Source organism: Euprymna scolopes, chromosome 8 (assembly GCF_053919585.1).
Source record: "Euprymna scolopes isolate OS-2025 chromosome 8, ASM5391958v1, whole genome shotgun sequence".
Taxonomy (NCBI): domain Eukaryota; kingdom Metazoa; phylum Mollusca; class Cephalopoda; order Sepiida; family Sepiolidae; genus Euprymna; species Euprymna scolopes.
In genome coordinates, this window is record NC_136489.1 from 103,077,913 (window position 1) to 103,100,855 (window position 22,943).

General features: G+C 35.9%; 1 protein-coding gene across 1 annotated transcript in view; it reads right to left on the bottom strand.

Moving 5' to 3' along the window:
- Nucleotides 1-22,943, bottom strand: part of LOC145283688 (uncharacterized) — a 224,633-nt gene that overhangs the window by 176,901 nt on the left and 24,789 nt on the right. Inside the window, exon 2 of the mRNA XM_080132714.1 lies at nucleotides 962-2,379. Coding sequence (XP_079988840.1) covers nucleotides 962-2,141 — 1,180 coding nt within the window. The 5' untranslated portion in view covers nucleotides 2,142-2,379. The remainder of the gene's footprint in view (nucleotides 1-961; nucleotides 2,380-22,943) is intronic.

Sequence of the window (22,943 nt, forward strand, 5' to 3'; positions counted from 1 at the left end):
TTCTCATCTCGAGTGTTATTCTCGCAATGTTTCGGTTGATGTTTATTCCGACATTCTTTGTTAACATTGAACTTAAAAACGATCACGTGGTAGTCAGCTAACAAGCAGCCCCGTGGCATCGTGTTGTACAGATGGTGTATTTCTTGGAAATAGCATAAATGGAGAATGGAAGGTTCTTGCAGTGGTTGGAGATTGACGAGTTCTTATTGCGAATGTTTTACAGGGGATACAGAGATTGGTGCCCGGCCGTGCACCTACCATGAAAATAGCGATAGAGTAGAGAAAGACTATCAATGTCTTGTTTTTTTTTGTTTTTTTTAGGAAAGTGCTGTAACGAAAAGCAGAAATAACTCCCTACTAGGTAACGGTCGATTTTGTATTGCGCCAAAGAAAGAAACATTAATTTGAATGGCACCTTCCATGATGTGACAGCAATACTCCGTGTTAGGACGTATCTGATTTTCATACAGGTAAGAAAATTGTCTGAAGGGAAATACTACATTACAAACGAAAATGTTATACCTTGGATTTCAACTGTCATTGAATATTTCCACTGGTGGATTTCCATATGGTAGACATTTCAGATAACCTAAACTGACATTTATGTGTTTCCGTATGGTTCTGTTCAACGAGGTTTGTCCCCAGAACTTCTCATCTGTGCAACACATTGCCACGGGACAGCTTCCCGACACATTACAACTTGGTTGTCTCCTAATCCAATGAAAACAAATATCACAAACCGTCCTTACAAGTGATCACATTTTGTCAATTCTATTCATTTTCAATCTTCTCAAAATATTCTTCAAAATTCAAATGATAATCAATCCATCTCATTGACCCTTATCTTCGCGTGGCTTTTGGTCTTGATAAGTGGTGGCTCATTAGTACCCCCACTCCCAATAAAAACTTCAAAGTTTAAGAAACAATGAAATCGTCGAAAAAAAAAAAGACATTCACTTACCTTTGACGCAAACCATTAATTCCTTTTCGCGTAGGACAAGCTCGTCGGAGATTAGATTAAACTGTTTGTACAGTCGATTGTATTTCTTTTCCAACTCCGCTAACAGTTTCTTCGTATCGTTAAATCGATATTTGAACGTATGCAATTCTTCTTTCATGTTATTTTCAGATCGAATCAGAGTCAACAACTGATCATCGATCTCTTTGTTTCTTTTTTCAACTATCGCTAAGCGTTTCTCCGCCTTAAACAGTCTCTCCGACTTGTCTTTCAGTCGGTTCTGGAGAATATATTTGTCATCACGGAATACGTTCAACGTTTGCTCGGCACTGAGCAGCTGTTCCGTGGTGCTGACCAGCGCGTCCTGCGTGTCCATCAGTTTCTGCCGTGTCTCGTTTAATTGAAAGTTTACAATTCGCAGCTTGTGGGATTTCTCTTTGTTTGCTGACCGCAGGGTGGTGAATTCTTTGTGTAGTTTCTTTATTAAGCGGTCGTCGTCTGTGTTGCCATAAGAAACACCATTAAATACTTCGTTCTGGTTTACGATATTTCCCGATTCGGACCCGGATTCTTTAAGTTTGGCTTGGATATTAGTAGCAGTGACCAAAGGAACCTCCGATTTCTCATTTAGACGGCCCAGCAATTTAAGGACGTAATGCTCCAATTCTTTGATTCGTTTCTCGTGATCGTCTTTCATGTAATCGAAATCTTTGACAATGTTTGTCATTTGTGCAGCGTAGTCATTCTGACTTTGCAGCGTTCCACTGACTTCATCAGTTGATTTTGGAGTGGCAACCGGGCTGCAAGTGGCACTACCGACGTCACCCGCATTTGCCCCGGGCGTCGCCAGGCGAATATTATATGTACACTGACCGTCCATAAAAGTACAATTTGCCCAGGCGAAACAACTTTGATAAAGTATTAGACAGAGAGATAGCCACATGCATGTCTCAAAACTGTATTTCCCCAAATAGGAATGGCCTATAACTCGTTTGGAAAGATTTCGACCAGTCATATTTCGCACTGAAGTTTTTCCTAATAGTTTCCATCGAGTGATCTCATGTGATGATTTTATCGTATACCCATCAGGTAAAATGGAAAGTATGACACGTCTTCGTCCCGTAGCCATCGAGTGTTGACTACAAGAAAGGTTTGTTTGGGAGAGCCCTTTGTCGGTCATCATTGCAAAATGAATTCAGAAAAAAAAAGAAAGAAATTAAGATGAATAGTTCTAATTCATATCTAATAAAAGATGAAAGTCGAGTTTCAGATTGACGCTATAAAAAAGGTCGATTGCGACGAGCGGTCAGAAATAATATCTACATCGGGGGACGCGTCGTGACTCTACACTCAGCTTCGACATCATAAGTTGACATTGATTTTGGGTCGATCCAAACCATCTTTTGAATATGCGTGCCACTCTGCGAAGAGAAAGAAGAAAAAAAAAAACAAAAACAGAATAATATCGATGTAAAAAGATATGAAAAATAGAAAAAATAAAATATGCAAGTATGAAAAATAGGTCTGTGAACATCGCACACACACACACACACACACACACACACACACACACACACACACACACATGACAAAAAGAATAGACATAAAAAGTTTATTTCAATAAGCATATAATTTATAGAACACAAAAATAAATGGTGACAAATTTAATAACTAATATTTGGTTGATATTCCCTTCGCTGTTTTAATGCTAGGACCCATCTAGGCATGACATTGGTCAGTTGACTAATATCATCTTAAGGAATTTCTTGCCATGTCTGATGCAATAATGCTAAAAGTTCAGGCTTAGAAGATGACTTCCTTTCCTTTTTGCGAAGGTTTCGATCTAATATGCCACAGAAGTTTTCAATTGGGTTCATATCCGAGAACTGACTTAGCCATGGCAGTTTATTAACCCTATTTTGGTTCAACCAATGTTGTATCGCCTTAACAGAGTCATACGGACATCCATCTTCCATAAATAAGGAGTTAACTTGGTTCATTTTACCGCTTCAGAATATTGGTAAGAGTCCTTCATATAATATTGAAACATATTTAGCAGAATTTATGTTTTCTTTGCACTCCACCAGGTCTGAGCGACCGTCACCCCAAATTGCACCCTATACCATAACCGAGAAACACCCAGGTCTCAGCGCTGACTGCGATCTTTTTAAGTCAAACTCTTGCTGGGGGAGCCTCCATACCCATACTCTTTTACTGTCGGGAAATAATTCAAATCGTGACTCATCAGAAAGAATGATATTAACCCAAAAGGTCAAAAAGTCTTTCCATCATCTCACGAGCACAATCTCTTCTGCGTTTGATATTGGCAGGATGAAGAACAGATTCTCGCAGCTCTACCATAGTAGCTCAGCTTGTGAAGATACCTGACAGCTGTTCTGGGACTAACACTAGCTTGTGTTGCAATGTCAGAAGCTTTGCACCGAACATCCTCTTCAACATTTCTTTTCACAAGACGCAAGGTTCTTTCAGAGGGCACGGGGGCGACCTGATTGAGATTTTGTGCACTCTTTATCCTCTCTTGTGAATTGTAAGATCACTCTATTAACAGTAGAAAGGAGTATTGAAAGATTTCCTGATAATTTGTGTTGAATAAAACTCCCTTCATGTTGACCCACAATTCGCCCTCGCAGAAATTCTGATAGGTCTGATGCTCCTTTGGTTCGTGGCATGCTTCAGTGTTGTTAGATGCAATTTTAATGAGGTTCTCTAAGTCATTTCAGCACTATTCTTATCTGTAAATATAAATAAGCGTACATTAATCTTAGGAAAATACTTCCCTTTGTGTATTTATTTCTATTGTGTGTGTATATATATATATATATATATATATATATATATACACATATATATATATATATATATATATATATATATATATATGTATATATATATATATATGGAAAGAAAGAGAGAACACAAAATATCAACAGAACACAAAATGCAACAGTATAATGCATGCTTCATTGGATCGTATTCAACATAAAGTCTTATACAAGATTTTTCTGTTAAACTCAATAATAATAATAATAATAATTGTCAAAATTTCCTAAACCACCACTCCCCTTAAACTGATGCCACTAACGCTGACTGATATCATGCAAAACAGCCGCGAAACGGAGAGCATTAACCAGACATATACTGGAAAAAGTGCAAATCGTACTAGGATCTCGTAGAGGATTATTGCGACCTAAACCCCAGAGAAGATCAATAAGCATTGCAGCGAGTAATGGTAAGCGGCTGTTGCGATAACACAATATGTGCAATGGTGATCGAAAAAGGTGAATATCTGAAACTTGAGGAAACTTGTTGTCACCCAGACATCAGGGAACATCATGAAACGTAATTTCTCTCAAAGTTAACATAACAATAAGGTATTAATACAACTTTTGAATCAAGCAAAAAGCGGCTAGGTTAGGGTTAGGGTTAGGGTTAGCTTATGGTAAATTTTGGATTAGATATCGGTTAGTTGAGTTTTACGTTAGGATTAGTGTAGGGGTAGTTTAGAGTTAAGGTAAAAAACGTTCCGTTTTTGCGTGGTTCAAAAGTTGCACCAATACCCATAATAGATTTTAAATTGATAGTATATCAGATTAAATAGGTTTTAATTAGAAAAGCAAAAATAACATGTTGATAAATTTCTCTGTTATAAAGAGAATTGATTTGAGAAGAGAATTAAGGTACACTTGTATATAAATGTTATATAAAAAAAGGGAAGTTTGGGAGTTGGAAAGTCGGAGGAGGTACACTGAACAGAAGGCATTTTCCTCGATCTTAATCGGCGAGACTCGAATGAGTAAAGACGTATTTATGCGTGCTCCCCCCAAAACGAAGATAGCGCACGTCGGGCAACTGATGTAGTGACATCTTTCTTTCTCTCTCTCTCTCTCTCTCTCTCTCACACACACACACACACACACACACACACACACACACACACACACACACACACACACACACACACACACACACACACATATATATATATATATATGGTGTTAATCGTGATACCCTGCACTGATGATTCCCGAAAGGATGGAACACTAGTGTCTGTAGGTATTTTATTATTATAGTAAATAATATATATATATATATATATATATATATATATATAATTTAAAGGGGGCTAGAACAGTAGTCTAAAGAGCAGAGCGTATTTTAATGTGATAGTAAAATTACTAATTTAATTAAAATACAAGAAAAGAACAGTGTATATATTTATTCACTATAATAATTAAATACCTACATTTAATTAAATTATTATAATAATAGTAACATTTAATTTAATTATTATAGTAAATAATTTTATACATATTTACTGCATACGAAGTTTTTGTACTGTCCTTTAAATAAATCTTGCTTATAAACAATCAGACACATATTGGTGTATTGTTGCGCCCAACGTTAATTCCAGCAATAATTCTCCCCTTGGTGCATCGTGGAATGGTTGTCTCAGACACGGAGGATTGCAGTAGTAAAATGTGGAGTACTTCCACATTTTACTAGATGTTTATGTTTTCGAACGTTCACGTTCATTGTGATTTGAGAGACATAATACCTGTCCTGATAGTGGGTGCAATATAACAAGAAAAGTTGGTGGCTTTGATGTTAATTTAAATTACAAAATTGTTTGTGGAAATCCTTATGCTTTGTGGCTTGAAAGTCCACTATAGTATCAGAATTATACGCAAAGATACACAATGATATACAAATCCATGGAAGGTCAACACAAAAGTTCTAATGCGTTGTTATACTTCAAGATGATTACTGCCATCCTATGTGTGCATACATTTTTATGAAACAGGCGTTTCTAGCTTTTTTTTTTTATATCCGATAAATCGTTCAAAATCATTTCAAAGTCAATTAAATGTTTGTAATGCCATTTTCTATAGACAGAGATAGCGCAATTATACATACTGAGCACTTATTAATTCATCACAGCTTTCCCTAGTTCAGCACGTGCGAAGCTCCCACCCCGCTCTCGAGACGCGGAATTAATCTGTATAATCGACCTGCAAATAATCGCTTCTAGACAACATTCCCATTTCGAAAGAGAGACTGGTATTTACAAAGATACCAAAATAAAAGTATACGACTCAGAAGAGAAAAAAAAAACAAACAACTGCGCTGTGCCAAAGGAAACTCGATGTTAATGCGACTGTCATTACGATTAACAAACTGCACGAAATAAATTCTTTTGACGGAAAAAGCAAATACGGTGAAACAAGCAAAATATACTGCTGCATTCAAAGGTGTTTGAAAACAGAGCGTACAGGAATGGCGTTATAAATATTTCATTTTAAAGGAGTTAAAAACATTCGCAAGAGGGGCTAGATATATTAGCTCCAATTATGAGAATCTGACTGTAGCTAAGTGGTTAACGACACGGAATGACAACCTGAATGTGACACGTTCGAATCCAGTTTGCTTTATAGAAACACTTTCACTTAGAATGTTGGCAACCTTCATGAAATATATCCTGCAAATACTTGATATCTTTCAAGAAATAATCTTTCTGAATTGAAAGATATCGAGGAAACCAATTCCAACAGCAGAATCATTTCAATGAATGAGAATCTGTGTAACATGTGTGCAATTTAACAGGTTTTAATCCAATAAAAAGAACAGATAGGATAGGGGTTCATGCTTCAATAAGATCCCACTTTTTCGATTATCGATTATAGATATTATCGAAGACATTACGATACAAAACCCATCTAAAAACACTGCCAGATAAATAAAATACGTTTATGTAAAATTGGATAAAAATAGGCTCTGCTGTTTCGGAGTCTATAAGGAACGAACTAACACACATATACACTAAGTTCCTGTTATATAATAGTATATTAGTAAGTTTTGAAAACATATATGGCAGCTAAGCTACACAGAATTGTTAATTTAATTGCCATATATATATATATATATATATATATATATATATATATATATATATATATATATATATATATATACAGTGATGATCATATTTATTGGCACGGTAAAATAAAAGTTAAATTTTGTCTAATAAATTCTAAAAAAGGGATTAAATTAAAGAAAATAACAAAGTATATTATGTATTTTTAACTGGCCTTTCCGATGCAGCAATCGGATTTTAGAAAAAATAAATAACAAAGGAACAACACACATAATTGCAAAAAACCCTTGTTCAAAATTATTGGCACGATTTATTTAATAATCAATTGTATATCCTTTGGCCTTGATTACCTTTCTCAGTCGCTTTTCATAGTTTACAACCAAGTTTTTGCACTCTTCAGTAGTAATTTTAGCCCACTCTTCCTGACAATAATCCTCCAATTGAATAAGATTCTTAGGCTTCCTTTGCATTACCCTCAATTTTAATGTTCTCCATAAATTTTCAATTGGATAAAGGTCTGGGCTTTGTGATGACCATTCCAAAACATTAATATGATTGTCCTCAAGCCATTTCTTAGTCAGTTTAGCCGAATGCTTTGGGTCATTATCTTGCATGAACCACCAACGACGACCAAGTGAGAGCTCTTTAGCAGAGTCTTTCAGGTTTTCATCCAATATTTTAACATAATCTTCCTTTTTTATGCTACCTGTGACCTTAACAAGTCGCCCTGGTCCAGAGGCAGCAAAGGATCCCCAAAATATCAAACTGCCTCCACCGTGCTTCACTGTGGGTATGGTGTTCTTAGGCAGGAAAGCTTCGCCAGATTTTCTGTAAATATAAGACACTTTATTATGGCCAAATAACTCTATTTTCGTTTCGTCAGTCCATAGAACACGTTTCCAGAATGCAACATCTTTATCAATATGACGTTTTGCAAAGGCTAGCCTCGCTTTCAGGTGCATAGGCTTCAATAAGGGAGTCTTTCTCGGACGACATGCTTTTAAACCAGCTCTCTTCAAAACTCTACCAACTGTATGTCGAGATACATTCACTCCAGAGGTGCTCTGTTCATCAACAATCTCCCCAACAGAGATCCTTGGGTTTTGTTTTACTTGTCGAACAATTTTCCGTTCATCTCTTGGGGAAAGAATCCTTTTTCTCCCTCTACCCTCTAAACTCATAACGTGGCCTTGCGATTTGAACTTGTTTATTATGGCTCTAACAGTGAATTTGGGAAGGTTTAGCTTCTTTGAAATCTTATCATAGCCCTCCCCATTGGTATGGCATGCTACAACAAGCTTCCTGGCGTCTTCGCTGTGTTCCTTAGTTTTAACCATGGCGATTGAAAATTATAATTTAGTCACTTATAATATTTTAAATAAATCGCTATCTAAAAATTATCTGAAAAAAATTATTCACTGAATTAGCGTTAAACAAGCATAATATGGCTATAAAAAAGTTCAGAAAGCACGTAAACCGGAAATTGATTGATATTATACTGATACTAAAAGAAAAACAAAGCCGTGCCAATAATTTTGAACAAGGGTTTTTTGCAATTATGTTTGTTGTTCCTTTGTTATTTATTTTTTCTACAATCCGATTGCTGCATCGGAAAGGCCAGTTAAAAATACATAATATACTTTGTTATTTTCTTTAATATAATCCCTTTTTTTAGAATTTATTAGACAAAATTTAACTTTTATTTTACCGTGCCAATAAATATGATCATCACTGTATATTCAAAACTTACTATCTAGCTCTAATTATATATCGAGCACCGCTGAAGTAAATACTGAAAATAGACACATACAATTTATGTAGATAATAATAATAATAATAATAATAATAATAATAATAATAATAATAATAATAATAATAACAACAGCAACAACAACAACAACAACAACAAGAGGGACCTGTGGAAATTCCACAGGGGACTCATTCATATGTAATATATTGATATTGGACTTCTGTAGATGTTGAGCGTAAATGGAGACGATCTGATATTATTGTAGCTATTTTGTTAAAACTGTATTTATCCAAGCTAGCAGGGACGCCCGGCGTAGCCAGGTCGTAAAATACGCTTAAATATGATATTTCAATTCTTGCAGATGTCGTATATATTATTATAGAGTTAATGTTCTATCGATTTTTATATATTATAAAGTTGCGATTTCAAATCTATATCTATATGACTTGGGTTTATGAGCGTGAATCAAAGCCAAACCCCAAACTTCTGAAATATATATATATATATATATATATATATATATATATATATATATATATATATATATATATATATATATATATATATATATATATGTGAGTGTGTGTGTGTGTGTGTATGTATATATATACATAACTTTAGTTTCTTCAGCTATAATCGAAACCGAAACCAAAACTTATGAAGAATTCTTGATAAAATCATTTATAAAAAATTGATTACTGAAGTGCCATCAGCTAAAATCGAAACCGAAACCAAGACTTATGAAGAATTCTTGATAAAATTATTTAAAAAAAAAAAAAGAGATTATGGCAGTGCCATTAGCTATCATCGACACCGAAACCAAAGCTTATGAGGAATTCTTGATAAAATTATTTATAAAAAAATAGATGACTCGAGTGCCATGAACTATAATCGAAACCGAAACCAAAACTTATGAAAAATTCTTGGTAAAATTGTTAATTACAAGAAATGAAGTACATAGCAATTAAACGACCCTGATGTAACTGTTACACAGAAAATAACACACACGCTATCGTATTAATATATAGATAACTGTAAAACTTTCCTAAACTACACTCTCTTTCTCTCCCTCTCTGGTGATGGCACTAGCCCTGACTGATTTTTGTGCGCGCGCGTGTGTGTGTGGGGGGTGTACACACGCGCGTGCACATACACATTATCGATAGTGTTTTCAGCTAGAAAAGTGTTACTCGTTAATGTTTGGTGAGAGGGGAGCATAGATTGGAGCTCAGACGAGCAATTGCAATGAAAATAACGACAAAGCAGAGACACGCTCGCAACGTCTCTTCTGTGAGAAAGAAGTTGCAGGGGAGAGAAAAAGCTTCCAGGCTATGAAGTCTATTTTGAACTCTGTCAAGGCAGGATAAGATTTTTCTAGAAGATTCGGCCCATATATATATATATATATATATATATATATATATATATATATATATATATATATATATATATATATTCCACAAACATAAAACCGTACAAACTATCAAAGCCACAACTTTAAAGTTATAGATTTTGGGATTCTTTAGTAAAACGCACCCAAATTCGAGATTCGAGTCACTTATATACTCTGTGACTTGATGACCGTGAGATGAACCTATACTTCTTAACTATGAGCCTAGTCATAAAAGTACGACGAACCTGGGCCTCAGTTACATTTTAGGTCGATGCTATTCCATGAAGAGGAACCAGTAAGCAAATTGAATATTAAACCGAATATGTTGTTATAATTGCTTTCCCATGATTAGGTTTGTGGTTTTCGTGATCTATGTTAGCTGCGGAGTTATGTCTAAATGTGGTAAAACAATTTTATAATATCTCACATTCGGTTTGGTATGTACATACACATGTACACACATTATATATATATATATATATATATATATATATATATATATATATGTATATATATATATATATATATATATATATATATATTACGGGCAATGCCGGCCAGCCTGCTAGTATATATATATATATATATATATATATATATATATATATATATATATATATATATATATATATATACTAGCAGGCTGGCCGGCATTGCCCGTAAAATATGCTTAAATATAATATTTTGATTAATACAGATTTCGTATTTATCATTATACTAGCAGTTCAGCCCGGCTTTACTCGAACCCTGTGTACCGTTGATAACGTTATGTGCATGGGTGTATATATATATTAAAAAGTTTGATTCATGTCCAGGTACCCTACATTTAAAATTTAGTGTTTAGACACAAAATTGGCGGAGGAGTTTGGTAGAGCCTGAAAAGGTAATCCCTTTCAACTTTGACCTCTTGGCAGCCAAAATTTCGCCTCAGAACTAATTAAAAAGCTTACTGTATGTCTGAATACCTTTATATAAAATTCCAAATGTTTAGACCCAAAATTGGCTGAAAAGTTTGCTAGAGACCGCAAAGGTCATATATTTTGAATTTTGACCACTTAGCAGCCAAATTTTCGGACAAAAACCGATGAAAAACGTTGCCCTATGTCAATACAGTTTATGTAAAAGGAAACCAAAAATTGGCTTAATAATTTGATAGATACCGCAGAGGTCAATTCCTTTTAACTTTGACCCAATTTTAACCCCTTTACATTTATTGTTTTGGACTCGAATCAAATTAAAAATTTGATCCATGTCTAAGTAACCTACATCTAAAATTTCAAGTGTTTAGACACAAAATTGGCGAAGGAGTTTGGTAGAGTTTTCAAAGGTACAAATTGTTGAACTTTGACCTCATGACAGCCAAATTTCTTGCCGAAAACCGATTAAAAAGAGTTTCCCAAATCTCAATACCTCTTATGTCAAATCTCGACTCTGTAGACTGAAAATTGACAGAGTAGTTTTGTAGGGAAATATACACACAGAAATACACAGACAATTTCACTTTTATAAATATATAGATTATATTGGACCCTATATATAGTAATGATTTAAAAGTTTTAAAAAAAAAGTGACTCGTGCGCTACCACCGAGAATCGAAATCAAAACGTTTAGCTTACGATGTATTTTTTATGCTAATGCCTGAGCTCAGTTAGTTTAGTAGAGTGCTTGCCTTGCATGCAAAAGGCTCGGGTTTCGAATCCTGAGTTCGGATGTGTCTAACTGATGAGCCCAAATGAGGGCGAAACTCGAGTCTTGGACTTCCGGTTCTTTGACTGTCATTGCTCTTGTGGGCTGCGACGTTGTTTGGCTGTGGAATTTATTATATATATATATAAATAGGTTTGTGTTTACTATAACGTTTTTACGCGAATATTACGTAAGCATAAATCATGTAGAATATCTGCATGAATATGATTACACGTAATAGTTAACTAGAAATGATCATCCCACAAGAAAACCGAGATTTTTGTAAGGTTATGATGTTCTCCAGACACGGTTGTCCAAATGAATGAGATATGATGAAGTAATAGGCTTAATGTTAGAAGTCATGAATGTTTAAAAGGTTTATTTAGGAATACGAATTTGATTCACCACCCTGACAGGAGGAGAGTTAGATATATGGTCAGTTTTTAATATATGAAAAAGCAAGCAGCAGAAATTGGGACAAAAAATTTAATAAATTTAGAAGAATTTCTCGTTCGATTATCGAGGGCAAAACAGATAAAATGTAGTACCGGAATAGATATTACACTGACCTTAACTAAAAGGTTTTTTTTTTTTTTTTTTTTAACCTTTTCTGGTGTAAAATGACCTTTACTTATCACATAAAATTTGCGCCTAATACATTAACGAACAACATTTAAGATGGTTCCTTCTCACACTCAATGTTCATGAATCCTTCTGATGAGATGCTTTTAGCTTCGAAATGCCATTGCTTAAAGAATTTTTTCTTAATTTCCTCCTTATTGTTTTGATGATATAATAAAGTTATGCATAACTTATTCCTCATCTTTCATTTAATAGTACACCCCCTATATATATATATATGTGTGTGTGTGTGTGTATATATATAATCAAAAGTAAGCCGAATATATATATATATATATATATATATATAAGTGGCCTTGCCTGTCTGTGTGCGTCGAAATGGTCGCTACCAAACTCCTCTGATAATTTTTGGTCTCATACTTGCAACTTGATATATAGGGGATTTTGACCTGTTGAAAAAAATCAATTTGGTGTTTAGCCGGTAAAAATAGCTGCTAAGGGGTTAAATTGATAAAAATTGGAACTTAGGTGTAAGTCGACTTTAGTTTTATCATCAACGCATTCACAAATATACATTTATGCGGATAACTGCATTAATTTTTAAAGTTTTGATATCCATGTATTTCGGTTATATAGTAGTGAATACCGCTAGAGAGCTGAATGTTTTGGTTTCGATCGTAGTTGATACCATCGAAGTCATATTTTGAAATCACTACTATACACTAGGTACAATATAATAATAATTAGAGAATTAACCTTATAATGATAAGTACGAAATCTGCATAAATTTCTTTTGTAGCACATGTTTTAAATAGTAGGCATTTACCTCCTTCTCAATGTGGGAAGATGTGGCACAAGTTCGGACGGTGAAGACTGAAACGCTAGCGAACAAGAGTGTGTTCATTGTGACCTTCATCGATTATTATATTGAACCCAATATATAGTAATGAGATCAAAACTACAAAATTTATATATGACTTTGGCGTCATCGGCTGGAATCGATACCAAAACATACATTTCTTCACCCTCATTCCTTAGCTCTGAACCACGCACTATGTGTGTGTGTGTGTATATATATATAGTCATCCACATACAGTACTGTCTCGCTGTTTCACAGCTAATCAGTGCGACTAGACAGTCAACTACCTCAAGCCAGGATTGAAACCCGACCGCCTGTACGACAATCAAGGCTCCTAACCATAATCGGTGGCTGCTGTGCGAATCGTGAATAAACGATGTTTTGACGTCGTCCGAAATACCTAAGCTCGATTTGTTTACACAAAGAGCATCGCTTTATACGATAATGGTAATTCGTGTATCACTTCTCAATATGCTCAACTCAAGATGAGGAGCATTATAGTCATTCACATATAGTACTGTGTATATATATAATTTTGTAGCATGTTTCATATTAACCGTATTTAACATCTGTAAATAAAAATATTTGTTGAAAATAAAATATATGTGAAAAATTCTTAAAGTAAATAAACATTTATTTAAAAAAATAAAAACATTGGATTAGTTGGATAGCCATGGCCTAATTGTCATCCGTTTACAGTTAAAGTTAAAAAAATATACTGTCAGTATTAATTATTTCTGTAAAAATCAGACGGCCTTCCTATTAAATAACACCGTTTTACTTCTGAGGATTTTCAAAACCGGAAATCGTTTGGGTCAGTAAATGCGCTAACTCGCCAACAAAACCCATTTACTGTATGTCAGGTAAGTTTATTCGTGGTTTAAATAGTATCAGTTTCGTTGGCCCGTTCAGCTTAAATATTATGTATAATTTTTATTGCTAAACGCGTAGATTGAATGAACGTATCTTTAGAACACCCGTTCTTCTTTATTTTAAGTATCGTTTTCCTTTTTGTGTTTTATTTACAAACTTTTACTTTTTTTCTCTCGCAATATGTTTTTCCTAATAAAATAAGGGGGATGGCTAAGGGTAAAATAAACAAAACCAAAACACGCGGAATGTGCCGGTAAGCACATTATTTTCAACCCGGGGTGACATGAATGGCTGTGTATTTAAGCATACAGTCACACCGCCTCTAACTAAGAAACCCCGCCCATTTCATCTGAGGCTAGGATCTCGCCGGGAAACCGGTTAGGAATTTCCTTATCTACCGGTAACCTGTCCGGAAATATCGAAAATGTTAAAAAAAACAAACAAAACAAACAAAAAAAAAACACCCTCCCAACATTAATGAACAATTCGAACAGATTTGAGTTTTCTTTCAACCCAGCACACCAATCAATCGATATACGGTCATTTTCGAGGCACCTTAATATGGCACAAGGTTATAACCAAAGGAGATATTTGCTAATTATTTAATATTTGAATGAGCAAATAAAATGACGTTTTAATTTGACTTTTTTTTTATTAAGAGAGAAAACTAAATGAGATGTGTTGTATTATTGTTTTGTGGCGAAATTGACGAAGGCGTTAATTAACAATCAGTTCTAAATAAGTCATCTAGAGATTCAAGTTTCAATCTTTATCACAACCGATAATAAGTGAGATTAACATAATTAACATGAGCATAAATCAGTTGTGAAATTACGCACCTGTGGCTAACAACGTAAGAATAGACCAAAGTCTCATCTGGGCTTTACTTATTATAGGAAGTCTTGCCGAAGTTATGCTATGGAAACATTGATAACTCAAAATGAATTTACCTGAAATTTTACATGGCGGTTCCTGTTATAAGATAGTGTCAATAATCAAATCTGGAAAATCTGGAAAGTTTTTTTTTTTTTTTTTTTTACATAGGCATCACCACATTATCAAGGCCCAGAGGCCACTCAAGGATAAGGGTAAATTTGATAACTTATATGGAACGGCTCATCAAGAACTTATTTACTTTAGACTTGAACACAACCATATTGTAGTCAGCCGGAAAGCAGGAAAACGGAAGACAATTCCACAGGCGTGCAGTTCTAAGAAAGAAGCTTTGTTCATGGAATCTACGTTTAGGTTTAGGCACAGATAAAGAGTGGGGGAAATTATTGACAGTGTTTACAGCTAGACGAGTGTTTCTTGTGAAAGTTTGGCGAGGGGGGACCATAGATTGAAGCTCAGTCGAACACTTTCCATGAAAATAACGATACATCAGAGACAAACTCGCAACATCTCTTCTGTGAGATAGAGGTTGCAAGGAGGAGAAAAGGACATCTCCTACGAGGCTACGAAGTCTATTTTGAACTCTATCAAGGCGGGACAAGTCCTTTCTAGCAGCTCCTGGCCAGATGTGGCAACAGTATTCCATCCTTGGACGTACCTGGTTCTTATATAGATAAAGAATAGCATCAGCAGTGAGATATCTACCGGATCGATAGAAAGATCCCACCATTTTTCCAGCGGCCTTGGCAACAGATTTGATGTACGTGTTCCATTTAAGATCAGGAGTAATGGTCAAGCCCAGAAGCTTGTCAAAACTTGAGGCCTCCTGAAGACGAGAGCCATTCATTTCAATTGATGACAAATGTGGATTAGAATGTTGATGATGTAAAGAGAGAAGCTTGGTTTTAGATGCATTAAAAGTAACCAGCCACTCCTTTCCCCATTGTACTACGTGCTCAAGATCAGAGGAGAGAGAATTGGAGAGAACTTGGTCGTTTACTGTCTTAGATGTGCTACCATAAATGGTAGTGTCGTCAGCATAAATGTCTACAAATGATGTAAGGATATGATTTGGAAGATCATTAATGTAGATCAGGAAAAGAGTTGGGCCCAGGATGGATCCCTGAGGGACACCGGCATTAATACTGTGAGCTTCTGATTTTTGCCCCTCAACTACTACTCTTATGAACCTATCAGAAAGAAATGATTTAATAATTGAGAAGACTTTTCCAGCTATACCATAGCTAGCGATCTTATGAAGTAAACCTTTATGCCATACCCTATCAAAGGCTTTAGATATGTCAAGAGCAATTGCCCTAGAAAGATTGCCACCGTCGAGAGATTTGCTAATCCTATGCGATATAACTGTAAGGACATCTGCTGTAGATCTAGCAGAACGGAAACCATATTGAGTGTCACTAAGAAGGTTATTTTTGTTGAGATGGTTGATTACTTCTGTATTTAACACAGATTCTAGCAACTTACTCATGACGCACAGGAGACTTATTGGCCTGTACTGAGAGGGGGATGAGCGATTACCTGAATTCTTAAATACAGGGCATACTGATGAGATTTTCCAGGGAGATGGGAAACTATTCTCCTTAAGACAACGTTTAAACAGTTTTGTAAGTATGGGCGCTAGTTCAGGTTGAAGTTTTTTGAGTACTATAATTGGAATACCGTCAGGGCCAGTTGCTTTACTCGAATCAAGGTTTTTGATTAGCTTGGCAACATCACGTACAGATATACGTATATCACATAGCGTGTTTTCTGATACAGGAGGAAATATTGGGGGTTGGCGGTCTTGGTCGCAAAGGGTAGAATTAGCTGCAAAGTTCTTGACAAAGAGTTTGGCTTTGTCTGATGCTGACGAGATTACCTCAGGTCCATTGATAATAGTTGGGATGGAGCACACGCTTCTGTTCAGGATTCTGTTTGCTATTTGCCAAAACTGGTGGGAACCAAGCCGCTGCTCAGCTACTTTCGACTTAACAGATTGAGCATACAACTCTCTTGCGTTCCTTATTACTTTCTTACAATGGTTGCTGGAAGTCCTGAAAACGGCTTTAGTTTCCATACATCTATTACGTTTGAAGCAGTGGAAAAAGTGATTTCTGTGCGCAATGGCAGCAGCACATTCTGGAGAGAACCATGGCTGGCTGTTAGGTTTTTGCTGAAACTTTTTAGAGGGTATGAAATGGTCAATACCTACAATTAACCATACTATAGAGGACACATCCTTTTTAAACATGGAATGCAGACGTAGATCAGATATAAATGTACGGAAGCTATCCCAGTCAGCCTTAGTGTATCGATATACTGTACGATGAAGAGGTACGTCTGGGGACTTATTACATTTCATTTTTATCTTAATTGATACAACAGAGTGGTCGGAAGATCCAAGAGGCGACAGAACAGAAACTGAACATAGTTCAGGGCAAGTTGTGAGAAAAAGGTCTAGTAGGCTCGCATACTGGCAGTCATTATCGGGCACACGGGTAGGTTCCTGAACAATCTGAGTGAGGTCATAGGCAATGGAGAAATCATGACAGAACCTCCCCTCATCATCGGTCTTGTTTGAGTGGGTCACCCATTCGACGTTGTGAACATTGAAGTCTCCACATACGTGAATGTTAGCTGAAGGATAAGCAGAAAGGACTTGGTCAATTTTCTCAGATATGCTTTGAAAGATAGTAACTCCGCTGTTGTGGGGGCGATAGAGAGTAAATATAAATGCAGCAGTGTGAGCTAAAGCAACCCGGAAGCACATATAGGGTAAGTTAGGATCTTCCCTGGAGATGTCCCTCCCACATGGAAAGCTATCTTTAATATAGGCACATATTCCATGCCCATGGCGATCTTGGGGGTCAGATTTAGAAGTTAAGTTAGAGTATCCTGTAATTGCAAACTCATCTAGGGAAATAGCCTGTCCAATGCCAGTTTCACTTAAAAATAAAAGGTCTGGTTTAGTCTCCTGTAATTGGGTTTCAACCTCTGGAAGGTTAGAACGAAGACCCCTGATGTTGGAGAAGGAGACATGGTAGTAGGGGTCTACGTTGGAAGTTGGAGAACCGGGTTTAATCGTGTATTTTTTCTTGACACTTGTCATGATGAAATTTTGGAATTTGTGGACTAGGTCGTCAGATTTACTTAGAGCAGGACAGAGAGGGGAAACTAAGAGAGAAAAAGAAACGAAGAATTTTTTTTCCCGTCAAGATTTCAACTATGACAGAACATTCTCAAGGTCAAAGTAAAAGTCAAGGTCATATAAGATGGCAATAAATAAATAAATAAATAAATAAATAAATAAAATAATAAATAAAATAAAATAAAAATAAATAAATAAATAAAAATAATAAATAAATAAAAACGAGACGAAAGCGCTAGGCCGATCACCGTTGAATAGAACGGCAAGTGCTAGCTCCTTCGCCCCTCCCTTATTACATCAGCGATGTTGTTGAAGAGAAGGAAAAGGAAACCTTTGCAGGAATTACCAAAGTGACGCAAAAAGATAATCATTGTAAGTTTAACTCAATTGAAATTGATGGTTTTAATTAGAGATTAGTTTTCTCTTTGAATAACTACCGACCAGGTTTTAAAGATGCAAATGTGACCGGCTTTGATCGATTTAATTGATCTAATTTTCCGTGAGAATTGGTCGATTCCAATTCAAAACAAAAAGAATAAGTACAAGTGATGCGTGATACTTTGCAACAGCAAAAAAAAAAAAAAAAATAATAATAAATTAAATTAATCCTTGGACTTGTACACATAACAGATGTCTTCCAAAATTCATAAGTTTACTAGCGGGACCTGTGAAAATTCCACAGGGGACTCATTCATACGTAAAATATTGATGTTGGCATTCTGTATATGTTCAGTGCAAATGGAGACGCGCTGATATTATTGTAGCCTTTTTGTTAAAACTGCAAAAGTATTTATCTAAGCAAGTACGAACGTCCGGTAAAGCCCGGTCGTAAAGTACGCTTAAATATGATATTTTAATTCTTGCATATTTAGTATATATTATCATAGAGTTAATGTTCTATGAATTTTTATATGTTATAAAATCGTGATTTCAAAAATATAAAAAAATATATCCATATGACTTGGGTGCATTAGCTTGAATCGAAACGGAAATAAAAACTTATGAATATATATATATATATATATATATATATATATATATATATATATATATATATATATATATATATATATAACTTGAGTTCCTTCAGCCATAATCGAAACCGAAACCAAAACTTATGAAGAATTCTTGATAAAATTATTTAAAAAAAAAAATAGATGATTTAAGTGCCATCAGCTATAGTCGGAACCGAAACCAAAACTTATGAAGAATTTTTGGGAAAATTATGTATGAAGTAGAATTAAACGACCCGGATGTAAGTGTGACGCACAAAAGAACACACACGCTATTGTATTAATATATAGATGAGTGAATCCCACACACACACACACACACACACACACACACACACACACACACATATATATATATAAAGATATACGTATCTTACTCTCTCTCTCTTTCTTTCTCTCTCTCTCTCTTTCTCTCTCTCTATAATATGATTTTAAAAAATACTAGTAGTACCCATGTCCGACACACAACTATTTATTGTAACACTTTATTAATAATCAATATCTTTTTGACACTCCCCCCCTCTCTCTCTCTCTCTTTCTCTCTCTCTCTCTCTCTCTCTCTCTCTCTCTCTTCTGACTTGAAGAACGTGATGCAATTGGAAAAAGATGATAGCAACTTTTAACGCTTCCAAAATCAAACTTTTCCCTTTTCATCACCAACTTTCAGATTTTCACGTCCTCCCTTCCCGTCAAAATATATGCTTATCTGATCGAGGAAGGCCTATTCTTTCATAAGCTTTTAGCACAGATTTTCATCTCAGACCTGACATTGAAGACTTACATTAAATCTGTTGCTAAAGTTGATGGAAAAACATGGTTGTATCATTCTACCACTCCAGAACGTACATCACCATGACACAACCGTCTCTCTATCCACTACGACCTCAGAATTAAGTACTGCTATCATATTTGAGAAAGTGCCACTCTGGGCACTTTTTCACAACTTTCCAGACTGCATAATCGACTCCACAATCTAGTGGCGGATTATCTCTTCTCGTCCCTACAGTCTTTTTCACACTGTAGATGTTCTTAACCACTCGGTGGTGTATCGTTAAGTTCATAGTCGATGCTCGACTGAGTTCCAATCCCTGGTATCCTTTGTAAAACATTCACAACAAGTTTGCTTGGCTGCATCGCATCAAAGAACTTCCCTTTCTCTCTCCATCTCGTTATTAAAAACCAAATTAAACTTTCATAAACAAAGTCTCTTTTTTAGAATAGCTCATACGTGGAATAAGATACCGTGATTCGCTTCCCAACGGTATACAATATGGTCGTCCTCAAGTCTAATGTAAATAAATACTTCTGAAGCTACCATCTTAGATAATCAATTTCTAAGTAATCTTCTGCCGATCCAACCCATTGTTTCTGGTCGTCTCATAGAGGCGACAATCCTCCAACTAATGATATTTTAAACTTTAATTCCTGTTTGCCCCACCCCTGAGCCTTCATAAGTGGTGATCCATTGGTAAAAGAGAATACATACGTGTCTGAGGTGTGGGCAGACACTATATAAAGATGGCACCGCTGAAATAAAAGAGAGCTATTCCTTCTCATACTAGTTCCGTTAATTAGAAATGACAGTTAGTTAGAACAATTAAAACAAAACTTAATCCTAGAACCAAGGTATATTTTATTCAGTTTAAGTCTCGAGGGATACTAAGTTAAACATATCGTAGAATTAACAGCTACATAAGCTGGCTTACCGCTAGAAAATTCATAATTACAGAAGTTAATTGAACAACATAATTGCTGTGGCAGGATCCACCTAATTAGCATACGTGGAGTGTCAACTATATAAATATGGTTGGTACCGTAAAGACGGGATAGACCCAACGAGAGACTCAGAGAGACACGAGATCGAGAGTCAGTCAACGACCACCCAGCCGACACCTCCTCCAGGGATGGTCTCCCCATGACTATACCAAAGGACGCTACATAAATATTTGTATATACTTTCTTGCTTTCAATATGCCTGTTCTACTTTACTTCTGTGTTGCAGTTATTTATTCCATGTGTTCAGTCGACCTTCAACAATAAACAATGGAAAAAACATCAACAAAAAAAGCCAAGAAACCTTAAATTAAATTGTTAAATATGAAAACGGTGATCATCAGTTGTTTATCATGCAGCTGTTTCGGAGATTGAAAAACAGTTGTAGGAATACAAACGTTAACTACTAACACCCGAAAGTATCCTGTACCTCTATAAGGCCACCATTCGCCCATGTATGGAGTATTGCTGCCACATCTGGGCTGGTGCATCTGCTACTAGTCTCTCGCTCCTTGACAAGGTTCAAAAGAGAGTCGCAAACCTGATAGGCCCTGAACTGGCATCTAAGCTTCAGCCTCTGTCCCATCGACGAAATGTTGCATCCCTCTGCCTTTTCTACAAGTATTTTAGTGGTGAATGCTCTGACGAACTGCAATCACTTGTGCCCCCACGACGCGAGCACCCTCGACAAACCCGACAGGCTACTAGATCCCACCCCCACACTGTAAAGGTCCCTAGATGTAAAAGATCTTTTTACTCCAATAGTTTCTTCCCCAGAACCGCAAGACTCTGGAATTCCATTCCAGGTCCCTGCTTCCCCAACAGTACTGACGTGCAGAAGTTCAAGTGTAACGTGAACCGACACCTTGCTGCCCAAATCCCTACATAGTACCCCAGTAGTTGTTGCCCCTGATAGTAGCCCCCTACACCAAAGTGGCAATTTGCCTTGTTTGGGGTGAAAATGTAATAAAAAAAAAAAAAAAAATAACTGACTCAACACTAGTATAATACTATATGAGGTTACAGGAAGTAATACCGATTTGATAAAGAAAAAAAAGTACATTCAACAAATGAAACACATTTTTATTAGGTTAAGCGCAACATTTTCAGATTATATCATTAGTTATAATGTAAACATTTTTTTTATTAATGTCGAAATATAATTATGCATTTATTTTATATTTTTTCTTCTGTATGTTGTTCTTATCAAAATGCCTACGTGTAACGTCGTCGTTCTAATCAAAATGCCTACGTGTAACGTCGTCGTTCTTATCAAAATGCCTACGTATAACGTCGTCGTTCTAATCAAAATGCCTACGTGTAACGTCGTCGTTCTTATAAAAATGCCTACGTGTAACGTCGTCGTTCTTATCAAAATGCCTATGTGTAACGTCGTCGTTCTTATCAAAATGCCTACGTGTAACGTCGTCGTTCTTATCAAAATGCCTACGTGTAACGTCGTCGTTCTTATAAAAATGCCTATGTGTAACGTCGTCGTTCTTATCAAAATGCCTATGTGTAACGTCGTCGTTCTAATCAAAATGCCTACGTGTAACGTCGTCGTTCTTATCAAAATGCCTACGTGTAACGTCGTCGTTCTTATCAACATGCCTATGTGTAACGTCGTCGTTCTTATCAAAATGCCTACTTGTAACGACGTCGTTCTAATCAAAATGCCTATGTGTAACGTCGTCGTTCTTATCAAAATGCCTACGTGTATCGTCGTCGTTCTTATCAAAATGCCTATGTGTAACGTCGTCGTTCTTATCAAAATGCCTATGTGTAACACGTCGTTCTTATCAAAATGCCTGTGTAACGTCGTCGTTCTTATCAAAATGCCTATGTGTAACGTCGTCGTTCTTATCAAAATGCCTACGTGTAACGTCGTCGTTCTTATCAAGATGCCTACGTGTAACGTCGTCGTTCTTATCAAAATGCCTACGTGTACCGTCGTCGTTCTTATCAAAATGCGTATGTGTAACGTCGTCGTTCTTATCAAAATGCCTATGTGTAACACGTCGTTCTTATCAAAATGCCTATGTGTAACGTCGTCGTTCTTATCAAAATGCCTATGTGTAACACGTCGTTCTTATCAAAATGCCTATGTGTAAAACGTCGTAA